General features: G+C 36.2%; 1 protein-coding gene across 3 annotated transcripts in view; it reads left to right on the forward strand.

Moving 5' to 3' along the window:
- The first annotated feature begins 338 nt into the window (after window positions 1–338).
- The window catches only part of LOC126916617 (telomerase-binding protein EST1A-like), a 147,654-nt gene continuing 131,211 nt past the window's right edge, over window positions 339–16,781 (forward strand). The window contains exons 1-16 of one of the 3 annotated variants that reach the window (XM_050722584.1): window positions 339–460; window positions 1,485–1,917; window positions 1,989–2,280; window positions 2,364–2,642; window positions 2,720–2,964; window positions 3,091–3,291; window positions 3,362–3,494; window positions 3,572–3,750; window positions 3,856–4,077; window positions 4,704–5,030; window positions 5,135–5,311; window positions 5,400–5,924; window positions 6,003–6,081; window positions 6,164–6,274; window positions 7,023–7,247; window positions 7,425–7,486. In XM_050722584.1, coding sequence (XP_050578541.1) covers window positions 412–460; window positions 1,485–1,917; window positions 1,989–2,280; window positions 2,364–2,642; window positions 2,720–2,964; window positions 3,091–3,291; window positions 3,362–3,494; window positions 3,572–3,750; window positions 3,856–4,077; window positions 4,704–5,030; window positions 5,135–5,311; window positions 5,400–5,924; window positions 6,003–6,081; window positions 6,164–6,274; window positions 7,023–7,247; window positions 7,425–7,486 — 3,539 coding nt within the window. In that variant the 5' untranslated portion in view covers window positions 339–411. Of the gene's footprint in view, window positions 461–537; window positions 662–1,484; window positions 1,918–1,988; window positions 2,281–2,363; window positions 2,643–2,719; window positions 2,965–3,090; window positions 3,292–3,361; window positions 3,495–3,571; window positions 3,751–3,855; window positions 4,078–4,703; window positions 5,031–5,134; window positions 5,312–5,399; window positions 5,925–6,002; window positions 6,082–6,163; window positions 6,275–7,022; window positions 7,248–7,424; window positions 7,487–16,781 lie in introns of those variants that run through there. The other 2 variants (XM_050722585.1, XM_050722586.1) reach the window with 2 other exon arrangements.

Raw genomic sequence — 16,781 nt, forward strand, 5'->3', positions numbered from 1 at the left:
TTATATTAATTTATTTAATTATTATGTTCCTATCAAATATCATAGAAAATGTTTTAGTCGAGTGTGATAAATTTTAAGAAGATCGTTTTATTCTGTTTGAATAAACAGTTATAAAAATTACTTTAATGTGCAATATATAAACTGTACTATTACATTTTGTAAACTAAAATCATATTTTACAATTAAATAATATATTTGTTCATAATTATTTTTAGTAATAATAAAATATTTAAATAAACAATAGAATAGTTCATTAATTTATTAAGTAGTATGTAAAATCTATTTCTGCTAGCATTTTTTATTGTTTATTGAAATTAATTAGTAATTAATTCTAGAGCTTTTGTATCAACGTAATACATGATTGGAAGTAAATTCTGATTTTAAAAAATTTGGATGTGATTGTACTTCAATATGGCGAACCGCGACAAAGGACGCAAAAAGTGGGGAGAATTTTTACAAGGTACCTTGAAAAAAATTATTTCGCTGAATAATATAAATATCTTAATTTGTAATCCCGTGATTATATTTCGTGTGTAGGTAATAAACACACATGCCCCTTTTCAATTCTGTTAGGTGCATTTACAGAGCTAACCTCACCAAACAAGCTAACCTAAAAATACAGCGGGAATTATGCTGTGATATGTTGTGAAATTTAACCAATGTAAGAAGTAAATTTAGCATATATTATAATTCGTATTAGATTTTTATAGAAATTGCAAATTTATCTTGAGCAGTTAAGGGTTATATAACTTTTATTCCTAATTCTCGTAAATTGATAACTTCAGTTACTGTCAAGAGTGTCAACAATCACTATTAGTTATTGCACTTAGCAAAGTGTTATATTTAACTAATAGCAATACTTAGTTATCGTATATGAACGAACTTCTGTCATCTAATATGCTAAAAACATTGGAAAAGACTATTACAGTTATAGATACATTATACATATACCTCTAACCATAATTTAATAAATTTTAGAGCAATCATTTATGACTGAAATATATAACTTATATATGGAATATTAATGCTTTCATAAACAAGAATATTGTATTTATTCCTTATTCAATTTGTGATATGAATTATTTATTTTTTTTTTTCATAATATTCAGTATACTTACTGTATAATATTACTATAATAAGTATAATATTACTATCGTGTAAGATCTAGCAATTTTAATATGTTTTTGATTTAGATATATCTTTAAGTTTAATTTTTCAGCTTAAACAGTGATAATGTTTGAACATTGATTATGAACATATTATCATTTATTAAATTTCATTTATTATAATGCTATACATATTAATAAATAGTTAATAACTCCAAACACAATTTCATTTATATTTAATTTATTCAACATATTATTTTTAATTTTGTATATACTTCAAATTAAACTAAATTATAATGTTGTAAGGATAAATATAATATATTAGATAATTAAGATATACGTACTTTACTTAGAAGATGTGAAATTTTATATTTCCAGATAATTCAAAATTAGAAGAGGATAGGTCGATAGGAATGAAAGGTGGAGGAAATAGAGCACCTCAAGCTTTATATAGGCCAGGAAGTGGACCTCTTCGAAAATCAGGAAGATCTACAGATGATTTAGATAATGAAAATATTTCACGGGAGAAACCTAAATCTAGCTCCGTCCAACATCGTTTAAAACAGTCACAACTCAATAAATCCAACCAAAATCAAAATAATCCACCATCATCTCAAGTTAAAAATGTAACAGAAAAATTGAATGATCTAAATATTAATTACAGAAGCGTTACAAACATTGAACAGGCACAAGGTTCTTCTCAAAATAGTAATTCTGGAGATTCAAGAAGGAAAACTAAGAAACCAGAACAGCTATTATATGTACCTAAAAAAGTAAAAGAAGCATTAGCTGAACAAGATGTAACAAATAGGTGAATTCCATAAAATATAATTTTGTTTTATTATTAATGGGTTGAATAAAAATATAATTCTTATCTCTTAGATCTCCCAATCAAGGAGGTTGGGATCAGGATCAAGAGAGAGAGCATAGTGAAGATCGTGATTCTCATTCAAATCGTAGTCATAAAAGTGATAGTCAATGTAATCGGTTAAGTGGTCATGGTAGAAGAAATAGCGAAAGTGGAAGTAAAAACCGAGATGAGCATGATAAAAGATATTCAGGTAATCGAAGAACTCGGCACGGTAATGAAAATGAAGAGCGTTGGCGATCTGACTCTCCTTTATCTAACAGAGGTTATGGAAATAGGAAAGATAGTTCTCGTGAAGTTAGACAGGTCTGAAATAATAAGTTGATATTTTACATTGTCCAAAGAATTTCTTTATAAAACTAATTTACAATATTTATTTATTTGTTTAGGGTTCAGAACCTCTTTTTGCAACAACGAATCACTTAAATGATTTCAATCGTACTAGAGATACACGTAGTGTAGAACCTGCTGGACATCCAGAAAAGTTTCAAGGCAAACCACCATCAGGGAAATGGGGTGGTACTAAAGATAGTTTGCCAAAAAAAGTAAAAATAAAACGCTTACCACCTAGACTTCAGAAAAAATACTTTTTGGATAATGGTTTGCCCTTACCACCAAGTTCCTCACCGTCTGAAGATACATGGAATAGCAATAGTGCTTCATTTCAGGTAAAATTAATATTATCTTATAAAATTTGATTAAACTTTGTTAAATTTTTTGTTAAATGTAAATTATCTTTTTAAAGGCACCGTCAAACTATAATTTTCCACCTGCAATGCAACATTCACAAACGATGCAAAGTTTACCTCCATCTGGTCCATTACCTCCACAAACTAGCTGGTCTAATACACCATCACGAGCTAGAGGTAGAGGTAGACTTAGACCAGAAGATTTAGAAAGTTCAACAAACGTTTTTAGGTGTGTTACACCTGATCAGTATTCAGCTCCAAGTTCCAGATCTCATACACCAAGCCAAGAATTTATGCAAAGGTATATAATTTATATAATTATAGGAACATAATTTATAAATGTGTATTATATTTTGTGATATTCTTAATATTGTATTTTATTATATGGACAATAGCAATTTAATATAATTTTCGTATCTTTTAAAAGTAGATCTTACGATCGTCGTGGCAGTAATAGTACTATGTATACTAGTATGGAAAGTTTAAGTCGAGTAGATAGTTCAACGATACCACCGCCATCATCAGCATCACCCGTTACTTCAATGTCCAGTATAAACAAACGTCAAATATCGCCAGAGAGTCATCGTCGAGGAATATCTCCATCTCCAGCTTTTCACCGCACTCAAACGTAATGATTATTTATAAATAAATATTTATGTTTCTAATATCATTATTAATTATGTTTTGATTTTTTTAAGGCAACGGTGTAGCAATACATCTGAGCGTAATACAATACAAGAAAAAAAGAACGGTCAACAAAATTCAGGTGTCAGTTCATCAAAAGGTGAATCTATCAACACTGCGTTAAATATATCTGTTGAACATCCATTTGTAAGTATTTCATTGTAAATACATTTATCATTGTGCAGAAACATATAATCGTATTTGAATACATATATTATACATAGGATTGGAGTGAAGACGTTGAATTAAGTGAGAAGCTAGAAGCTGAGCGTGCAAGTCGTAGTTCATCTGTATTGAGTTTACGTGAAAATGTTAATGTGTCAGGAAATGAAACTACAACAAGTAGTCATAATCGACGTAAAAAAAAAAAGCGTGAAAAGAAACACGCGGTAGATCAAGGAAGGTAAGAATTGCCAAAATTTATAGCTATTATTTATATACTTTACAATTTACATATTAAGAATAGGAATTTATTTTATAGTAAATTTATTTTCCTATATGTTTTAAGGAGTAATAGCATAGATAAAGCTCGTGTTAATAGTCGTGATCGGCAAAATAATCAGCAAAATAGAGAAAATGATAACTATAACAATAATCAAAAAAACAATAACAGTAGTAGGAGATATGACCACAAAAGACACCGTAATATTATACAACGTAGTCGAGAATCTAGCAAAGATAGAAGTTATCGTGGTGGTAATCGAAACTTTGATGACCTTCATCGACATAGGTATGTATATGCGAGGGACGTCCAGAAAGTAATATCCGTTTTAAAGTTACAACAATATAAATGCATTTTGAAAAGTTTTCTTCATTTATAACTTTATTATTATACTTTATATAATACTTAGCTATTTTTCAATATAACCACCGCTTCTCCGTTACACACTTCTGCCACGAGTTCAGATAACTAGTGTTTCACGTCCTTTAAATCAGTGTTTCCTACAAGGCGTTTCATTCATCCAAAAACTCTTTCAATTTTGCTCGTCTTTTTTTTAAATCGAAAACTATTGTAATTTGGCGATACATTTCTTTTGGACGAACGTTTTCAGCATTCGAAAGGTGCAAAGGTATGACAATCCATCATTGGCGTGATTTTCAATTTGCATCGCTATTTTAAACGTATGAAACAAGGACAGTACTAGTTATTTCAACACGAAATTTCATATGGAAATTTCATATGCCAGCTTATGAATAAATCCTGCTATAAGCATATTCCATTGTTTTTTATAGCTTTCATACATAAACAGGTATTACGTTCTGGACAGCCTCATATAAATTGTTTTAAAAAGCATATATTTTGTGTTGTCTATGTTAGGAATTAATATCATTATTTTATTGATACATGACTTTCAGAGCGTCCGATCGATATTTAGATGAAAATTGGAGAACAGGTAGAAAAATGTCAGTTTGTGATTCTGACGATGGTCGACAAACACCTAGTGTTTCTTCACATTCTGTCACGTTAGCAAATACTTTAACAGCACATCAAGCATCACCTACTGGATATACCAGTTCTCAACCACCGGGTGTTTTGGTGTTACCTGATACTAGCCAATCTCCGCCTAATCATCAAACTTCGAGGCAACAAGGAGTGCAACAACAAAGAACGTTATTTGATCCCAATAATCCTAATAAGCCAATCGTTATTACCTCTCCTAGTAGTAGAGCAGCAGTACAAAGGTATAAATATATAAAAAAAGTTTTTTGTACTTTTTAATTCTTTATTAAGTTAATTAATTTCTTTATAATAGAATTAATCGATTTATTGAATGTTTTACATTCAGAGAAAGTGAAACTACATCTCAAGGTTCAAGTATACCAGTGTTTCAATCCCATGGGGGTATTAGTTCTACTCATCATAACTTCCAGGGAACGCATTTGGATGGCGTGCCACCACCATACATGACAAATGACCAATTTGGAAATATAAGACCTTCGTGGTATGATCCTTACTCCGATAGGTATGTAAAATCAATAAATATATTGCAAATCATGAATAAAAATAAGTATAATTATCCTAATAATAATTTATAATTCTTCATTTGACAGTTTTCGATTAGCTAAAAATCCTTACTTACTCTTGGATATAGAACGTGCTGATTTAGAATTGCAGTGGATACTAAGTTCTGGTGGTTTTACATCAAATTGGGAGAGGGTTTTGTATATACGACACTTTCTACAAGAAAGTTTAAAAACTTTGCTCGAGACTGATATCAAATTTTGTCAAGCTGAGAACGTTGAACAACATTTTTGGAAAATACTTTTTTATAATATGATCGAAATGCTGCGAAAAGGCATGCCTAAAGAAAGTTCTGAAGGTCGAGAACATTATAAAAAAATTATGTTAAAAATTATTGACGATGGTACCGTATATTTAGAGAGTTTGTTGACTGTTCTTGAAACGAAATACGAATTTAAATTGGATACATTTCTTGCATCGTCGACTTTGCCTAAGGGTCTTGGGATCTTAGGTTTAGCCTTAGTAAGTGCGCAAAAAATATATCTATTTTTGGGTGATTTGGCGAGATATAGAGAACAGGCAAATGAAACAAATAATTATGGAAAGTCTCGGCAGTAAGTAGGAAATAGACACATTATTATTACGTCCTATAAAGACGACATTATTTTATGCAAACTTTTATTCTCTTTTAGATGGTATTTGAAAGCACAACAACTTAATCCAAAGAATGGAAGGCCTTACAACCAGCTTGCATTACTAGCACATTATGCTGTACGTATTTTCACTTTGTGTACGATGAATGAAAAAAACAGTAAATAAAATTAAACAAATTAAATATGAATTTTGATTCTAGAGGCGAAAGTTGGATGCGGTGTATTATTATATGCGATCTCTTATGGCATCTAATCCTTTCCATTCTGCGAGGGAGAGTTTAATAGCACTTTTTGATGAAAACAGGAAGAAGGTAAGACAAAAATTTAAGTACTTTCTTATATGTTTGTATTAATACTAACGTTAATAATATTTTGATTTTGTTTTGCTGCCAGTATCTACATTATGTAAGTAAATTTCGATACTTGGTGTGATATCTCTAAGTACCGGTTATCTTAACTAAAGCTTGAAGTAGTCCTCTTTATTTTCGAACCGTTTAATATACCTTTGTTTTATTTGCATTGGATTTTTCTTATAAATTTTCTTTGCGCATCATATGCCTCCTCGCACGCTTTCGACTATTAATAGTCCAATGTATAAAAGTCAATATTTTTCGCACAATCATAAGTACTTGAAAGCAAATCATTCTATGCTTAAATATAACTGATAGCGTAATTAGTGATTTGAGACGGTAGTATTTACGGAGAATAGAAACATATAGTTTGAACATTTTTTGAGTATAGTCCGCTGCATTTTGCTGAATTATTTTTTATAAATAAAAGCACCATTTCTGTTAGTTACTAGCACTATTTCGCACATGATACTAGCATGCATATTTTTTAAATAAGTGCAATCGAAAGATACAAACATTTAAAGAGCCTTTTACGCTTTACACATATGATGCTTGTATCTTTCATTAGTATTTGAGAGAATTTAGATGTAATAGGATAATTGACAGGACTCCTATAAAGACAATGAACTCTCATTTACGCTATGCCCTATGCTGTCCTTAATTTCATAACAAGCTACATATAGGATTCAATTGTAATGTATTCTAATAGTATGAATCGACGGAACGGAAACGGAAAGAGGAGAGAGAATGGAAAGAACGAGCCAGGATGAAAGAGAAAGAGGGAGCGAACAATATTGGCGGCGGACTAAGAAGAGAAATTTGGATTCATCCTGGTGGAAGACGAGTTCATCGTACAACTACTGCAGCCACTGCCAACGAAGCGAGATTATCTCATAGCGATTTAGAAGAATTGGCACAATTAAGCAGCGTTGAGGTAAAATGGCATAAACAAACTTACTTCTCTTTTTAATCGTAGAACAAAATATCTATATCATAGAACACAATATAGTATAGTTTCATAGTTTTAAATACATTTTTAGATATATATCTCTAAATAAATCATGCCATTAAATCGTATTTTAATATAAATTGTGAATCTTGCATGTTTTAGGTAAATAAACGATTCGTCACATCCTACCTTCACGTTCATGGAAAGCTGATCAATAAGATAGGGTGAGTGATTTTATTGTTTATAATTCATAATATTTATTATTTCTAAAATAATTTAAAAGGCTATATGTATCTTCAAAAGTAACAGACGTGAAATACATCTCGTTGATCATATACGAGATAATACTTTGTACGATAAACTTTTGAATAGACGAACGCAGAGGATATAAATATATTTAAGACAGAAAAGAGAAATTATCGATGTTTCATCTCTGTTTAAACGCATAACCGGTAAGCTAATATAATTCGAAGAAACAACGTGTAACTTTTTGTCGTGTTTTTCACCGAAGTACGTTTTTGCATACTTGGTAACTGTTATGTTTTCTTCTATAAATACATGGTGGAGAGCTAACTGCGGGTTTGCTGTGTTTGTTCAGCATATTTCCGTGAAATGTTGGCTCGTTTAACCGACTATTGTACGTTTCGAAAGAAAGGATTTTAGAATTATATTTGAACTATTTCATTCTTTTTTCGTTGTTTTTATTCCATGAAATTTACGCGATATTACGTGTTTGAATTCATGTAAGAAAATATATGTACATCATGTGTTCTCGTTAGGCTGTGATATTAACTCGTGTACCGTCGTTTGTTACGTGAACATAGTTTTAATGGCTCCCAGAAGAGCTATAACGAAGAGTTCCCGCTCAGCAAAGGGCTTACTGTGTACAACTTTGATCACCATACGGTCCATTATTAATTGCACAGTAGAGATTCCAAGTTCCAATGCTGTCGATAAGTCGCTATTAATTTAGGGGAGTTACGGCGCAGATTAAAATTTAATATTTATGTTTTGAGAAATATTATTAAATGTTCTTTAAGTTTTTTAATTTTATACATTTTGAATATTCCATTCTTGTGTTATTTTCTTAAAAAATTAAAGAATACACTTTTGTGAAGGAATATTTAAAGAATAAAGCCAAGTGTTGTACTTTAGATTACTATCGATTTGGACCTTTTTATTCCAAGAAAATTTACAAAATATTTAAAGAAATATATGAATCAGTATTACATGGTGCCGAAACGTCCTAACAATACACGTAGAAGAGCTTCCTCAATCATAAAATTATTTGACTAGGTGATCATCTAACTGTCTCGAACGGTGCACATATTTAGCAGCATTAAGAGGTCTTTGACCGTGTTCTCGCTTTTATTTGTGGTCTTGTTTAGAGATTCTTGTCGTTTTCTTCTGCCTTTATTAGTCGTCTTGAAAAATGAGAAAAGCAGAAGCGTTCTGGATCCCCAAGTAACATTAACTATTGGCTAGTTATGCATAAAGTGCTGACAGAAGAAAAGTACCTGTTTTATGGCAGTTAATATTAAATGTGCACCGTATGAAGTCGTGCCGTGCTCTTGAATTCATGGAATTGCATATTAGACGGTAATTCCATTGGTATGTGTAATTGTCGGGTTGTAATATCGAAAACTGATAATGGTATACCTTAAGGTGCGCGTTAGTGGCAACGTATGAGAAATTTCTCATAGCGTATACGTGGTAAGCGTGGCTTTAAAACGAGACACGAAACATTGAGATGAAAAGTGAAAAAGTTGCCTCATTAAAATAGGTGCTCGAAACATGTTCGAGTAAAATTGGCCGTAAATGATAAGGTGTTAAACGATATAGTTATAAAGTTGTTGACTCGCCCGTGTTAAAAAAATATTCATGCAAGAAACCGTAAATATCTTCTTTCTTTAATTATACCTGTTTGCTTTGGTATTTTCAGTCAGAGATATAAATAACTTCTTTTATATTGTATATAGTTTGAGGTATAGATCGAAATTGATAGAAAATACAAGCTCGAAATACCTTTTGAAGATGTGACATATCGTTAGAAACTTCATTAAGTTCAACAACTTATAATTAAAATCATTTAACTCTTATCATAGACTCGTTTAACGATCCATCGTATTCGAACACACCCATTTCGTTATTCTCGCGAGGTTAACAAAAATCTGGTCCGCATTCGCCTGGCCGGTAATCAAGTTCTTGCTTGTCGCGCGCCTTGCTCACGCTTACAATTCGCATTAATTATTTACGTGCTCGCAATTCGAAGTACCGGTTTCCCAGGCGAAAAAGTAGCGTCCCTCGAAACCCTCCTCTTCTCTCCTGTCCGTTTACGTTTCTGTTTCACGGAGGCTACTGGGCGCGGTGGCCATAGCGGCCGCGGCGTTCCATCCGCTCGTGAGATGGATCTCGCCTGTGCAGGTTTGCGGCGTTGAGATCACCGATCGACGCACAACACAGTCACAAGCGAAGCAGCGAAACGCTTGGTCGTAATACATACAATATGCTAGCAATTGCTATTCGTGGCTGAAAAGAAGGCTAGCGAAGGAAATTCAGATCTAATTGACTTATAATCTAATAAAAATACCAGTTTTCCCTTAATGCAATATAATCGTATTGTGGCGGCACTTGACAAGCCAAATACCACTCGACACTAACTAGTGTCGGACGACGGCAGCGCAGTGGTTAACGTCTTAGGTTGCGCGAACGTTCGGAACCCGGATTCGAATCCCGGCGACCGAAGTCCGATTTTACTTTCACGCACCCCCCCCCCAAAAAAAAAAAAAAAAAAAACGGAGGAAAAATCAGCAGAACCCCGGCAGCGACATCTACAGCCCTTAGTGACAATTACTGCGGACGAGGCCCAACAACTACAACTATCTCACGCACGTCCAATATATATAACGCACGGCCACCTCAGTATCTACAAATTTGTCGCACACATATCTTTCCGTTAATAAATTATCTTCCAAGTCCACTTGGAGTCGAAAAGTTACAATAATCTGAGGTAATGGAAGTTGTCATCACTTTCATAAGCACGCCTCTTAAAATAAAGCTAAACATTTTTCGTTTATTCAAGTATTGTACGGATACCAGAGCAATTAGGTTCCTCAGATACCCAAAATCTTTAAATTAAATTACGGAGTATCTTTCCTGTTCCTTTTAGTCGAATATTTCGTGAGTATCAGGGTATCCAGATATCTCAGTTACCCAAAATCATCGTTTTATATACCATGTAGTTGGCGATATTTTGTCCAACGATCCGAATTGTGGATCGACAGGTCGTCTCGTAGGCCGCAGGTAACTTGGAACTCTGCGGTTTGCGGGGCTGTTCGCCGCGGGTGTCCCAGACGCATTTTACAAAGTCACAGATGAAGAGGGACACGCTCGGCACAGTTCACCGGTAGCCGAGTTGATGGTGCGGTTGACTGGCTGTCCGACTGCCCGATATTTGCATCTCGTAAAACGCCGCACACCCTTCTCTGCACGGGCATATCGTGTAACACGCGGGGCAACGAACGCCGATACAGTTCGATGGTGCCACCGACGGCAACAGCGACCAAACACGCCCTTTGTTTCGCCTTTATTTTTAAAGATCTTGTTATGTTCCCTATAAATTATCGTTTTGAAAGATTAGGTATGCTGGCAGATCGATCTTGGTTGCCCTTCTTGCGAGTACATAAATTGTTTTATAAAGGCGTTTATTTGCCCTGTTTTAAATACTTCGTCGTCATCGGTTCTTCATTATCTTTTTCTTTTGTATTTGGTTGACAGGATGTTTGAATAGTATTACATGTATTGAGAAAATAAGGAGACTATAATTGGTCTTGATTGTGTTTCTTTTTATAAATAAATATTTTATTCAGACATTTATTTGCTGGGTCGTAGGTAATTTCTTGTCATTCTTTCTTCGAATTCCTTTTTTCTTCATTCTCTCTCTCTCATTCGTTTGGTAAGATACTTGAGTGGGATTAAGAAGTTCAACGACCTACAATTTGTAATTTGTCAGTTCATTAATTGATAAATTATTGTGCAAGATGACCTCGATTACGTAAATCGATAAATCTTATTCAAAGTCGTGCGTTGTTCGTTGCTCATACCGTTCGAAAGAAAGTTAAAGAAGAAAAAAGCCGGGCCGTCAAAAAATTTCATCGTGTAATATTCCGTGTAATAGAGAGCGAAACCGATACCAGCTTATTAAATGTAATATTCGAAGCTATCGCAGCTTCTCGCAACGTAATATTACGAGCTCTATAAGAGCGTCGTTGAATGTAGTAAAGAGCGAGTAATCTGGAAATATCGACTGATTTTCCAGCAGTATGTATCGATAGCTGAATTCTTGCCACGGAAAGATAACCATAGACGGAAGGTAACAAGATTCATTGATAAAATCAGCGACAAAAGTCCATAAATGTAAAAAGAGATATACAATAAATTCCTCGGACGAAAAGATCAAGCAATAAAAAGAAAATGAACCATATAGTGCATGCTAATAATACTAATAGAGTCTCTCGAATCCTTCCTCGAGCATTTTACGTGGAAAAGTTCTCCGTTCCCACGTGTGAAAAACGAGCTTCACAGGTTTCTATGCAAGTGATAGCGTCCGGTGCTGGGTTTGCTGTAAGGGCGCGGCCTGGAGGCGCTTACGATTAGCAATCCATTGCGCGCATAATCGTAATGAAATGTATCCTTACGATTCTTTCTTTTTTTTTCCTTTCTACCCTCGCTGCTCCTCTTTCTCTCGGTCTCTTCTCTTCCAGCCAGACATAATCCTCTTTCTTCGTTGTAAGTTAGTCTATCGAATGGAATACGGTCTTGTTCCTCGTGGAGTCTTTGCTTTCTCCGTTTCTCTTCGGGCTCCGTGATCTCTGGAACCCTGTCGAGCTCACCGTGTGCCGTGTGTGGTGGCCACGTACGCCGGCACGTAACTTCGTGTTTTCTTGCACGGCGGTAAAAATGTTAATTGACAATTGCGTGGCGCCACTGACCACCGCCTCACCTCTCTCCCAGGCTGTTGCATCTCTCTGTATTCTGTATATATCCAGTCGTGCCATCCTCCACCCGTTTCTACGCGTCTGTGTCTATATACTTACGCTCGTACACCCTCGTTCAAAATTCAAGACTACAGGGGAAAACCATAATAAACCATTTTTCCACTTTTTATAGGCATATAAATTTTCGAACTTTGTTACGCTGTTAACTAATCCAACGATTGTCTTTTTATTTGGGTTTAGGTTTAAGTTAAGTAGCTTTCTTTGCCAGTATCTTGAATTTTTCAAAGATACTAAACGTTATAAAGTTAGGTTTACAATAATAATGTACAATATTCATGCCGGTTATACATGTCGTTCTCATGAAAATTCCTAGATTTGTCTCCATTTCGACTGTTTCATATCAAAATACAAGCCAATTTACTCTCTTTTTATACATCAAGTAACTTCGAAATCAGAAAATTAATAAAAATAGACTTATCGTTCCTTTTTCCTGTGATCTTCATTTATGAAGATTGCATCTTAGCTACTAAATAATAAAAGGGTCAGAAAATTAACAAGTATGGACTTACCATATCTTCCCCGTGCGATTTTCTCTTATTATATGAAATCGTAAATGAATTTTGAGCGTACAAAGTATTCGTACGATGAAATTCATAAATTTGTAAAAAAAGCAATGATTTAACTGACTTTGCGCTTTTAAAATTAAACATCCGTAGTCTAATGATTGAAAATCGTAAGTGCCTGCGTACTTTTGAACGGGGGTGTACCTATATAAGTGCATATATACATGGGCACACCTGTGTGTCTGTGTATATCCGGTGTTTCGTAGTTGTAACGACCTTGCGGGTACCTTGCCGGTCGTTTAATTGTAGCGACGGGTAGGATGGAGCACGTCATACGTGATAGTCGTAAAATCGCTGTCGATATTCAGCGGCGGATCCGCTGCGCTGGCGCGATTTATGTCGTCCCTCGCGGTAAAAAGGTGTTCCCTTATAGTTCGCGCGGGGATTTATTCGCGCCGGACGGCCGGTTTCTTCGTGGAATTTATCGACGACCGGTCGTTTTGCTTCAGCTGGACACACATCCAACCTTTCTGGAAAACCATACGCGAATCGCTCCTTGACTCAGCTTTGTTCTCGAGGTTAAAGGGGCTCGTGCGACGAGGGTGCTTCTTCTTTATGATTATTTCTTTCTTTTTATGGATAGATTTCTTTGTGAGATTTTCCCAGAGAGACGATTGGCGGACCGTTTTTATTTTAATTGGTTTGATGTATCAAAGGTTCGGTCAGAGGGTTGGTTTCTCAATGGAGAGTGCATGTTTCTACATGTCTATATATTCATCGATAAAGCCACGATATTTCCTTCTGATAAGTGGTCTAAAGCTGTTTCGCACAACACTATATATATCCTCTTCTCGTTAGTAGTTTCGTTGAAGCATCACCTGGTAGATTCCGCCATCGGTTGGGGGCGTGAGCCAGAAGTTTTCAATTTGGTGCTGCACGATTCTGTGCATAATTGGTTTGGCGGCGATCAGGAAGCGAAAAGGGGAAGAGATCGATGGGCGGAACGGCGGGATAGAGAACGTGCAGGGTGGAATGACGACAGTTCGACTCCGTGGAATATACTTACGATCTATAATTGGAATTGCCTAGCGAACCGGTGCCATTGGTTAGGTGGTTGTTACCGCGCGATACGTGCGTGGCATAGATACACGCGTGTATGCCGTGCTTCTCTCTTTTATTTCTCTGTCTCTCCTCTCCTCTCGTAGACTAAAGAATAGGGTAGGGGAAAAGGCTTGCAGCCAGAGAGTCCCGAGGCTGTCTTACGGTGTGTTGCTATGTTGCGTTGTTGCTGCCTAGTGCCGTAATGGATTTGGCTCATTACCGGCTGAGCATCGTCCTGCACCTCACCTGTGTGTTATATGCCCTCAAGGACGGCTTCCATGCACCGCGCGCCCTTTCTCGAACTGTTTCCTCTCCGCGTCGAGATGTACGCGCCGCTCGTCATATCTCGCGGGCTGCATTTATCACGAGCCACGATGCGTCTCTATCTGCCGCGTTCGTACATTGAACCCTGCAAGAGTGAGCTAAAAGTGACGAAGTATGACAGAAAAATATATAGTTCGGGCCATAATCGTGAGCATAAAATCAGGAGTCAGGAGTCAAAAAGAAATATGCTCTGGGTATCGGGACAATGGAGTTAATAATACAAAATATAAACAGGCATGGAAAGAAAAGTATCTAGTTGGTAAGATTTTTATCGCAATGTTGAGTATACGAATTCCATATAGTCCAGGTTCGGTAGGTAGCAAACGAGATTTAGTAGGCTTCTAATGATATGTCAAGTTTGACCATGTTGCCTTACGAGCGCGCTAATACTTACTCGCCAAGATGTACGTACATAGTACCGAACAACTAAATGTTATTGATTGAAATCATTCTCCAATGACTCGTTTTCCACTCGTTCTACGGCGATCCTAAGCGATCGTCGACGTGTATAAAGACGCGATAATTAAATCTATAAATCGGTATCGTGAGAGGGAGAAGGGGGATGGAGGCAGGGTGGAGGAAGGCTCGCCGTTTCATAACACTTGTAAAGTAAGAGCTGAGGCAGTAGCCTCTTTTATTTCACGAACACGGGGCAGAAGTAAAGAGAAAGAGGGACGAATGAGAAGCGCATGAGTGCAGGAAGGATGGAAGGGGAAGGAGAAAGAAGGAAGGAGGCAGAACAACGTCACGTATACAGATGCAGAAAGTTAAGTAGTATCAGTGTAAGATACGTTATAAGGCCTCGGGTGCCTAACACACATGGATCCTGATGGTCGTTTACCCGCAGCCCTCGAGTGACGACCCCGCCCGCTTCAAGGACACCCTTGGTCACCGCAGCCTCGGACCAGAACCCGACCATCTTCAACGACCGAGTGCACGTATGCATCGTGCCATGACTATCTGGATTCCTGTTGCCTGTCGATAGCCTCTGACAGACGTTTCGAGTTCTACGCTCGGCTGATGAACCTGTGACGAATCCTACCATGATTTTGATTCGCGCAATAGGTTTCTGATTACATTCCTTCTTTTCTTCAACCTCGTCGTGTTTTTTCAAATCTGGTTGAACTTGAGGGTGGATTATGGGTTTGATTGATTTTGTCATTCTAGTACGGTATGGAAGTATAGGCTGACGGAATTGTCGAGGGATGTTTGTTGGTTTGTACGATCGAGTAGACCTAATCGTATATGTCTATCATTATAAAAATAATCATTATTCATAGGTATATGTGACTTTTTGTTCCAACCTTTTGCTATAAATTTTGTTAAACCATTAAAAATCTGTTTGTTTGTTGAAACAAGAGCGAGATTCAGACATAAAAATTTGAAGACTGCAGCAGGCGTAAAAGGAAAAAGAAATATAAGCTCCAAATCGACTAAGTGTCTAATTTATTATTCGAACAGATTCGCTAATGCAACAAATAATTCTGATAAATTTCCAAATCTTAATCCGTCTGGAAGATTAACACGACCGTAGAATACTTTTCCCGGCAGCTTCTTATTCAAAACAAGATCCCTAGCTCCCAACCTTTCTGACAGAACCGTCATCTGCTTCTTTCACCCAAGTAGGATGCGCATTTTGATACATCATCCCTCCGCTTCTTGACTTCGTTCCCTTCATAATGGATGTCGATGCTGCTTACCCTTTTAGAACTGAATATTTGTCTCATCTCAGATAATTGAAAAGTCGCTTCTTTATCCAAGAATCCACTTAATCCGACCCCCTGGCTATTTTTAGGCCAAACGATATTTTACCCCGTCCCCTTGCAAAATCTTCTCAATTCCTCTTATTTTTTGGCTACAAAGGTATAAGTTCCACTCAAAGGTTTCATATCCAAAAGTGTAAAAATTTATCACTGCGAATATTAACTGATTATAAATTTACATTTATGAATAAAGGCACACGTGATTTGATTTTGATTGATTTTGAGCTTGGAATGGAGCGTCAAACGATATTTTTGTACGTGAACTTCCTTCGCTGTTTCGATGCCTGGAATCACGCTATAAATATCGTCCACCTTTTCAACGTTCTATGCGTAGGACCATGGCACCATCAAATTTTATTGAAATCAGCAGTGACAATGTTTAAAATAATTCTACTTAACTTTGTAATCGAATTGAAGGTGTCTTTGTCGATGAAAGGCTGACTGCACTCTATCACTGGTTTTCGACGTAGTGGATAATGTGCTTGGTAGTAATAATGCCTGGTCTTAACTCTGATTTATGGCGGTCAATAAAGAGATCATCTATAATACCGCGAGCTGCTTATTAAGCCTTGGCTGCTGATGTGTTTACGAACTCTGTTTGCTCGTCCAGCCCTCCTAGTCTTCGGTTCTTCCCCGTTGAGATTTCCCAACTGGGTTTTACTTAGTATCAGTTTTCTGGCGCACGCACGCCACGGAGCCAACTCGCAGCCGTTGATTAGAGTCCGTAGCGATCGTTGCCCTGCAACAACACCTTTCCAGTGCATCCGTTCC

This window comes from Bombus affinis, chromosome 5 (genome assembly GCF_024516045.1).
Source record: "Bombus affinis isolate iyBomAffi1 chromosome 5, iyBomAffi1.2, whole genome shotgun sequence".
In the NCBI taxonomy this organism is placed as follows: Eukaryota; Metazoa; Arthropoda; class Insecta; order Hymenoptera; family Apidae; genus Bombus; species Bombus affinis.